This window comes from Pygoscelis adeliae, unplaced genomic scaffold, assembly GCF_000699105.1.
Source record: "Pygoscelis adeliae isolate BGI_AS28 unplaced genomic scaffold, ASM69910v1 Scaffold256, whole genome shotgun sequence".
NCBI classification, from domain to species: domain Eukaryota; kingdom Metazoa; phylum Chordata; class Aves; order Sphenisciformes; family Spheniscidae; genus Pygoscelis; species Pygoscelis adeliae.
Genome location: NW_008824996.1, coordinates 1,162,965 through 1,172,302, shown reverse-complemented (window position 1 = coordinate 1,172,302; position 9,338 = coordinate 1,162,965). Strand labels below are relative to the sequence as shown.

The window sequence follows — 9,338 nt, the reverse complement described above, 5'->3', positions numbered from 1 at the left end:
AGTTTTCTTAGCTGAGGATAAGATGGATATATCTTACTTTTATATTTACTGAGCTTTCAACAACTCCAGAATAGCAAACAAAGGCCTTCTTTACTATTACTATCATCAGGAGTCCACTAGGAGGTTATCTCCATATTCTTATTTCATCTGTGTATAAAGAACTATACAGAAACACTTCTCATTATGAATAAGCAAGTAATATGTGATGTCAAAACTCAGATTTTATGATGTAATTACTAATTACAAAGTATTCTGACTTCACAAGACAGATAGGTATGTTTGAGATTCTAGCAGGTGTTAAATTCAAAGTTACTGGATTGCCACTGGCTGCTTTGGATCTTACTCCGACATTATTACTAACCCTTCTAGTTTGCTTCATTAATATTTCCATTCATTTCTGGTATCCAACATGAAGATGGGAGGATCTGCTCCTTAGCAAGTATGAGCGTTACCCTTAAATTACATACTTAAATTCATACAGAGGTCAAATTCTGTAAAATGCAGTGCACGCTGTAGGTAGTTCCACCCAGGCAATATTTTTGCCTTTTCCATGCTTACATGTATAACACATTCCAAAAGAGGTGTTGACAATTTGTAGAGCAACAAGTGAGAAGATTGGGATAAGCATAAGCTGATAAATGCTTCATGAAATAAAGTTTTAAAACGTGTTTGTTATCACTTGAGTTCTCTTTAAAAAAGTCAAATTTTCAGCCAAATGGAAAGAAAAAGAGGAACCTTAAAAACTGTAGTTCACTGGTGGTTTTTTGTTATTATCTCTAGGGTAAATGTGGCCTAAACCACCGGTGGACTGGGACAGCATTTTTTTATCATGTCCTCCTCCTTTTCAGTCCCTCCTGAACTCTGCTAGCTACAAATATCTAGGTGTAGCAGAAATGAAAATGTTTGCCCTTTTATATGAATTGAAGAGACAAATGTGTAAGACTAAATTTAGAATGAAGTGAAAGGATATGGTAAAGAATTGCAAACATGCTGTTTAGTAACTCACGGCCAGTTGTGCAAGGCATCACTTATCGTGACAAAATCATGATGAATTTCATACAAACCACACTTGTACTTTTTTACTGTTTAATTATTTGAGTAATTTAAAATTTTAGTCCCAGATATCTGCTAATGCACCTGTCTTATCTGAAAGACATCTCAAGATTCAGTTGTTAAGCTTAGACAAGTAGGAATAATAGGAAAATATCTTCTCAAGCAAATACATACTTCTCAGCTGTGCATAGGTAGGGAGCAAAGTTAGCTGTTCTGAAAATCTACTTGCATCTTTATTACAGCTGCCTTTTCCCTTCCTTCTGCATTTAAAATCTCTCTGTCATATCCTTATGTGTTGGGTTTTTTTCCCTCCCCCACAGGTATTCGTGTTCTGTGGAGCAATCTGAAATAGCTGCTTTTGCTACCTTGACCAGAAGGAGCTGAAACCATGGATGGACAGAAGAGAGCTGTGTTCAGGAAAGGTTTGGAAACCCTTTGTTTAATTCTGATCCTCTCCTCTCAGCTGCAGAGAGAGATGGTGTTGCCTGGTCCTGTTAACAAAGTAGAGTCTGATCTAAACATGTTTTGAGCACCTCGCTTTTTTAACGTTGAGAAGCTTAAAGTTCTTAGCATTATGTGTAATCTGGTCCCTAAATATTGGATGTGGATGGATTTCCAAGTGTGGTGCTATTGTTCTGGAATGCATTGCAGTTTAGTTGATCTTGTCCAATTACAAAAAAAAAAAAATCTGGATATGCCACAAGGTATGAAACTGTCTGAACTCTAAGTTTCTAAGATGGAAAGGGTACAAATGCTAAGATGAAACCAATGCCTTCTAAAAATGTGTGAAAGTCAGTTCCCTAGCCAAAGGCTGTATGTAGTGAATTTCTAGAATATATGTATTTCCAGAAGTCTGTATGTACATGGTAGTGTATATATATGTCCAGAGCCAGGAGAAGTTGGTCAGCATTTTCATGAAACAAATTTCTGCATCTTTTGTGTCCATACTAGTAAACATATGTTGGCTGAAGAATATCATCCAGGCTGAGGTTGGAGGTGAAGACCATCTCTCAAACTATTCCCAGTATAGCATGTTGAATGCCTTATAAAATCTGCCTATAGATTAAGCCATGGAACCATAAAAAGTAAATGTTGCTAATATCTTCTCATATTCTCACTTCAATCATAACTGGAATTTTAAGGCAGATCATAACTTAAAAATTCTTACACTGAAGAGTAGCTTGTTCTGCAAGTCTCAGTGATTTTTAACATGGTTACTCCAGACTAAAGTACTCCCCAGTGTATGGGTAGAAAGATCCAGTCCCTGATATTTAGGACATAGTCTATTGGAATTGTAACGTTTGCAATTTTAACTTTTAAATCATGTAAAATGGGTAGCATGACTTATAGCTTACTATAAAATTGTAAACAACTTCGCGAATGAAGATGTGACAGTCTTTTCCTCTCTTTAATCCATTTTCTTTTTCCCCTCTGAGTAAACTTCCTCCCTTCTTTCTCTTTATACAGACTGGGTTTTTAATGGTTCCTACAATCATTCTCTTGAAAAAAAAAAGGAGAGAAGATGGAGTTGTGTATGCAATATATACAGCTTTCTTTTCTTGTAATCAGGCTTTATTTCATGTGTCTGCATCATGATGGTTATGACAGAAATACTGTTGTGGCAAGCATCCTGACTGCAGCTTTTTAATGGGATCTCCCTTCTGTGCTCTTGATTCACGTAGATTCAATTCTCAGTGAACTTCTACAGTAATTGTTGTGTTTGGATATTGTATTATTTTCCCTTAGCTTGACAGTAGTGAGCAAGAAATTATGGTTGGTCGCAAAACTTTACAGATTTCAGCGGCAATTGTTGTGGCAAAAACATCTTTGTGTAGCAGACAGATTCAGTAACTAGCAATATAGTAGGGAAATTCAGATGTGATTTGAGTTCATCATCTTGAGGTTTTTCTGAGCTAATTTCCATCAAGAGAGTGGTTAAAAACTGTAGTTTATCTCTATTGTCTGATCCCAAATTTCTGGCTTAAAATTTCAGACCTGACCACAACAGACCACAAAATTGCCTTAACAAAAAGTCCGAGAAAAGTAAATGGGGGAATTTCTGGCCACCAGAGAGCTGTGCGTGAGGGTTTATTGGGTGCTCCAACAAAATTAAGAGCCTAAAGGTCATTGTAGCCAGCCCAGACTAAAGGAATCCCCCACGTATCAGTGGTGATGAGAACCAAAAGGAGTCCTTAAGGTATCTTCTTCCTCCTTGCTTTCTGCTCTGTGTATACCCTGCTTAGGATTCAGCCTTCATGGTTAACTACACACATGAGAATGCACAAAATAATATCCCAGTGAGAAAGAGAATGTTCCAAATATGGACTTATATAAGGAGTGTACAGAGATGGGCAGAAATGGCGTTCCCCTGTATGTTAAATGAGGTAATAAAATAATTGCATAAATGACTGTAGAATGGCGTAACAGGCACCAACTCTGAATACAAGCCAGACAGTGAGCAATACTGATGGGGAAGGAACAGAATTTATGCGAGGCCCTGTGGAGGTTAATAACAGTTGTAATAAATAGTAAAGTACAGGAGAGCTGAACTGAAACTTGAATCTCTTTGCTACAGCTAATTACAGGCTCAGGTGGGAGACAACTACAAGTTTCTCCTCATAATAGTCTGCTTAAGAATGAGATGCTTGGGGAAAAAAAAAGATAAACCATACTTCCTTGCTTGAAGTACAACATTGTAACAAATGGTATTTTTTCCTTGACTGAATGATAATATAATGTAAGATTATTACCTACCTTAAGTTCTCTAAAAAAGATGCTACTCCTAGCCCACTCAACAATGGAGAAGAGGGTTTGGTCAGCCATTTTACACATAAGCCCAAATGTGTTGAGCTTCTCGTGTTTGCTTCTGTTGGCTTGCTCTTGCTGCAGATATGCCATGATCTTAGCTTGGACTTGCGGCTCATCCGGCTCACATTTCAGGAGTTCCAATATCAGATGCGGAATACTTGCTGGTGAGCTTGTTTGATAACTATCCATGTACGAGTAGCCCATTATTGACTCTGGTGAACTGGTGTAAGGGTCAGGGTACTCGGACTTGATAGCACGGCTTGGAAAATGGCCATAGGTTTGGTAACCTTGCAAGCTGCCGTGGGGCGGCATTGTCATACTAATTGGAGAGGTTACAAAGGGACTTCGGTCATAGTCTGTAGGAGGCAAGGCAGTATGGTTCAGAGGTAGGCCTTTGGAGGCAGAATGGATGTTCTGGATTGCAGAGGATATTGTCAGGTCAGTCGGCATTGCTTGGATCACCTGAGTCATGGCTTCCAGTTTAAGTCCATTTGCTCGGATAAGAGCTTTCTTCTGCTGCTTCAATGCCCTGTCTCTCTTGTACATTGGTCCAAACTTGTTTCGACCGCCACGCATTCGGTCAGCTCGCACAGCTGTCAGGGGAGAGGAGGAAGTAAATCATAATTAAAACTTGGAATCAGCATTCTTTAATGAAACATACATTAGGACAGAGCAGAAATGTAAAAATGTAACTCCTTTTTTTTTTTTTCGCCAAATTCAAAGTAGCACTTTTATTCCTAAAGAAAAAGATTTATTTTGACTTAACAAATGTCACTTTTTTCTGGTAATTTAAATATCACATGCATATATTACTAACATAGAAGGACTTCTTTTTACGTTGATTAGGACACAGGGACAAACACAATGGTTGGCTACAGGAATTTCACACCTGCTATGGGATCATGTGGAGATCTCAATGTATATTTGGTTTTATGTCAAGCTACTATGTCATTAAGAAACAAGGGCTGATGTCCAGAACTTGTCTGAGACGTATCCAGCGGACCACATTGTCTCATTATAATCATTCCATTACTGCCTTCCACCGCAGCAAAACATCTGAAACGTAAATTGCGAAATGTTCAGTAGTCACGAAGGGGAATACGTTTTTCTTGGCAAAAAGGAAATATTTCCTTTTGATGATTCTGTTCAGGTCGGTGTAAAACTTTAAGAGATTTCTAGTCAGCTGAACAGCTCTACAGAAATGTTTAGCTGCAGTTGGAATGTGCAGAGACAAAGCTGTCAGCTTGCTGCCTTCCACCCAGAAGGTGGAAGTGAAACAGAAACTATTGACACGCTTCTGGCTTGTAATATCTCTGGAATTAGAAATAATTAAAACAAATCCACCTAAACAGCTGCCTTGGGAGTCATACTGGTGGTCTCTGTCACAGCAGTGTCTGTCACCATGGTATATATGTAATGGACTAGCGAGGAGCTCTCACCAAGCCCACCTTGCCCAACGGCAATTACATTGAAAGAGGAACCTTTGACAGCCTGGTGACATGTTGAGACTGCTGAGATTGCTGGAGGTTAAGTTCTTGAGCTTTTTATCTTAGGGATTAGTAGAACATTAAAAATTTATTATGAATGCTAGATATGCATAATACTGTACATTATCATAAGGACTTTAACGTTTAATGATTTTTTTGGTCCGTGGTAATTTATGAACTAGACTTTAAGGTTATATATATCGCTATCAGGGAAATACACATATAAATGTCACAAGTATTTACAGTTATGGAAGCATGTGTTCTTCCAATTTTCTAAACAAAGGAAAAGAAGTTGTATGGATGTGTGGATAAGGAAGCTAAAGTACATTTTCTAGAGTATCTTTAAAACTACTGGCGCTTTGCTTAAATTCGTAGTAAAATTGCTGCTGCTAATATTGCTGTTGATTTTGAGCAAAATGTAGGAAACTAAAATAATTAAATCACCATGCTGGTAAATGTAATTAACTTTAAATCTGTATACATAGCATCCTCCCAGGTATCCTACAATTAAAAACTGTGAGCCAAATTGGATTAGCAAGTGCTTTTGTATAACTCCTACAGAAATTAAGGTGAACTGCATGTAAGCACAGAGGACAAAATTTGGTCCTGTATCATTGTCAGCAATTGAGAGGAGTTAAAAGCAGGAGCAGGTAAATATATTTTATCCTTATTCTTAACATCAGCAATGAGAAAAGGATTCCAAATGTCCTGTTATTGTGCTATTTGAATTTGGAAGAACATGCGGTGATTCAGGATGTTTAGTGCAATGTGTCAGCGCTAGCTCAGTCCTGTGGGCAAATAGAATAGTACTGAGTCCATCAAACTGCAGGAGGCCGATTTTTCTGTTTATCTTCAGTTATATCAACAGCTTTCCTTTGCCACACTGAGATGATTGGGTCTTATCCTTTATGGTTCCCTTAATGGTTTATGGTTTCCCTCCTTGGCCTGATTTTTCCTGGTTAAGCATCTAGGGTGAATGCCATTTCAGTACAATGGTAAGAACAAGGAATTCAGGAGCTTGTCCTTGGTCAAGCAGAAATGTCATTTGCTGTGAAATCTGAATTTTAACATTTTATATATCAAAGTTAGAATGAACTGTGTATGATTCTCAAATTCGAGTTGATGACAATTTTGCATTCGGTTATCTCAAAGGGTATTGTACACTTTTCACTGTTCTCCGTACATGAGAAAGTGAAAGGAAGTCAAAAGGTATACTTCAAAATGCCTTATTCTCTTTCATCTGTAATAGCAGCTCAGGTATAGCATCACAAAAATATAGGACACAACTTTAGAGATTATTTGGTTCCTTAATCTCAAAGGCAAGTTGGTGTGAGAAAAACCCTTATTTTATCTGTTTCTCTGTTTTCTGCCTTACTGTCAGAAGAATATATATATAAAAAAACAACCCCAGACAAAATATAAATAAAATCCGATAACTCTCCATTGTAATGACTAATTTTTTTCCTAATCTGGACACTTACATATTTTATGCTTAACGTAAATTAAGACTTTTTAAAAAGCTGCAAAACTATTCTATCTTGATCCATTCATTCACAAACTCTAAAATACTGAAATATCAAATTATATACATACATGAAAAAATGGAGTATGGTTTTGAGTAGCTGTTAGTGATTTACCATTTGCTCATCAGAATTTTTTTTATAAAGCAACAATTTCATTGAGCATACAAAGTCACCTTTTACTATAATTTCAAAACCACGATAAATACATAGCATTTTTTAATAAAATAGCATGTAATAACATACATAATCCTACCATTTTCAAAATTAATCTATAGTATAGTTGACAATATCAGCAAGACTATAGCTCTTACCTTCCAATTTCATTCCAACACTTAGACATTTTTGAAATCGACAGTAAGGGCATCGTTTTCTCTGTGTTTTGTCAATCTGGCAATTCTGATTTTCTATACATGTGTACCTTTTGTTATTCTGGACTGTTCGCTTAAAGAATCCCTGTATGATAGATACAAAAGTTAGCCTGCTTTGCTTGAATAGCGTGTTTCAGCATTTTATTTTATGGAAATCATTGTAACATATTTTTCAGACACCACTCAAGCACTTATGAAGTTACACAGTTTATTTTAAATTTCAGTGAGATGTACCCAGGAGAAAACCACCAGTCTCCAGAGGAGGTTTTCTTGTGTTGGTGCTATGTTTTACAGACTAACGTCAAAGCTTGCTAAGACTGGCTGTAGTCTCCTGTGCCCTAACAGTGGTAGCAGAAATAGCGAGGCTGACCAGTTCCTTTTGTACTCTTTAATCATTGCAAAATTATTAAAGTCTTCCTTTGAAAGTAGTTTTACATGAAGTAAGTAGGGACACCGTTGCAAAGATAACAGATAGCCAGAGTACCTCTGGCTACTGTACATCCCAGTGGTGCATGCTAGAGGCATAGTAAGTGCCTGCTGTTCCTTTCTCATTGATTTTTTTTTAATGCAAATATAATGTGCTAAGTTAATTTTTCCGTGCAACTAAATATTTTAAATTGCATTGTTCTGGCAAAGGAGTTTCCTTTACGGTGCATTACTTAAATAACCATAAAGAACTTGAAAAAAATTTTACATGACAAATTTGACATGTCATAAAGTCCTAAGTATTTAAACCCTTTAGTATAATAGAACCATGCAGATACATTTATCTTCCAATATGATAAGCTGCATTTACAAATATTTTATTCTCGAAAGTAATGAATGATCTAAACCAAATCGTACATTACTTGACTTTGTGTGTCAAGTGAGCTCTGACAGTTATAGTTTGTATGAAAAAAGTGCATGGTCATTATAGTCCCAGAAAGTTACATCGTAATACTGAAGGATGAAAAAATCTTGAGAAAGCTGCATTAGATTTTGCAAAGCTGGTCTGTATTGAGGATACTTTTCCTACCTTATCCTCCAGGAACAGAAATACTCTGCATATAAATCAACTAAAATCAATATTTAGGACAGTTAGGAATGAAAGTTGCTCTAGAACTACGTCACTTCACAACAGCAAAATACTGAAAAGCAACGATAAAATTACAACGCAAAACAGTCCAAGTTGTTTGTGCAGATGGGATCTCTCCAAGAGACTTCTAAATCCTAAAGCTTTTTGGTGGTTAATTTTTTACGTGAATGTAACAAGAAACATATCAGAAATAAGCCAAATTATTACATGACTATTTTCTTTAATTATCATCTTTTCTGCTTATATTTGAAACTTTTTGCTGTACTTGTGTTTGTATGAAGTAATTAGTACAGAACCTTGCAACTTTCGCAGGTGAGAAGTCCATAATGGTACCCGGACACTTTATCTCCACAGACTGGACACAGTTCCTCAAGGTCTTCATCGTAAGAGTAATTCACCATTTTAAACTGAGACACTGGGGAAAGGAGAAACAGCACGTTCAATTAGAATTTACATTCGTAACTCCAATTTTCTGGAACTGTTCTCATCTAGAAAAAACCCCCCCCCCCCCCCCCCCCCAAAGTGGGGGGGGGGGGGGGGGGGAAGGTGTATTTTTAAACACACAGCTTGCATTGAGACAGGCAACTTTTCATCAACAGCAAATCTGCACGGTACTCAGCAAGTGGAACACCACCATCGGCTCCTCAGTTTTATGTTGTAAATACTTGTATTTACAGAGTGCCCTTAACCTAGTCCTTGGTTTATGGAATCACAAACCAAATGAATTCATCTAAATCCGAAAATGGTCAGGGGCAAGCTTTAAAAAAGCAGAACGAACAGATTAAGTGCCACTTGTGTATTCAAAGTAACTCAGTCCGTTTCCTTTAAAGTTTTCCTCCAACATCAGCCTGCAAATATTTACTTAGCCTAAACTTCTATCTTACAGACCCAGCACTTCTGCGCCGCGTCAAATGCAAGTCACTTACTTGCAAAACCAGCTTAAAACACCGTCCTCCGCGCCCCCCGTGCTCGTTGCCCCGGGGTGGCCGCCACCCCTCCGAGCCAGCTCGCTCTACCCTGCCCC

At 37.5% G+C, this 9,338-nt stretch overlaps 1 protein-coding gene across 1 annotated transcript in view; it reads right to left on the bottom strand.

The window, feature by feature from the left end:
• NR5A2 (nuclear receptor subfamily 5, group A, member 2) overlaps positions 1-8,725 on the bottom strand; it is an 83,383-nt gene extending 74,658 nt beyond the window's left edge. The window contains exons 1-3 of the mRNA XM_009326166.1: positions 8,611-8,725; positions 7,183-7,324; positions 3,808-4,454 (exon numbers count right to left, since the gene is read on the bottom strand). Coding sequence (XP_009324441.1) covers positions 3,808-4,454; positions 7,183-7,324; positions 8,611-8,715 — 894 coding nt within the window. The 5' untranslated portion in view covers positions 8,716-8,725. The remainder of the gene's footprint in view (positions 1-3,807; positions 4,455-7,182; positions 7,325-8,610) is intronic.
• Between the last annotated feature and the right edge of the window lie 613 nt (positions 8,726-9,338).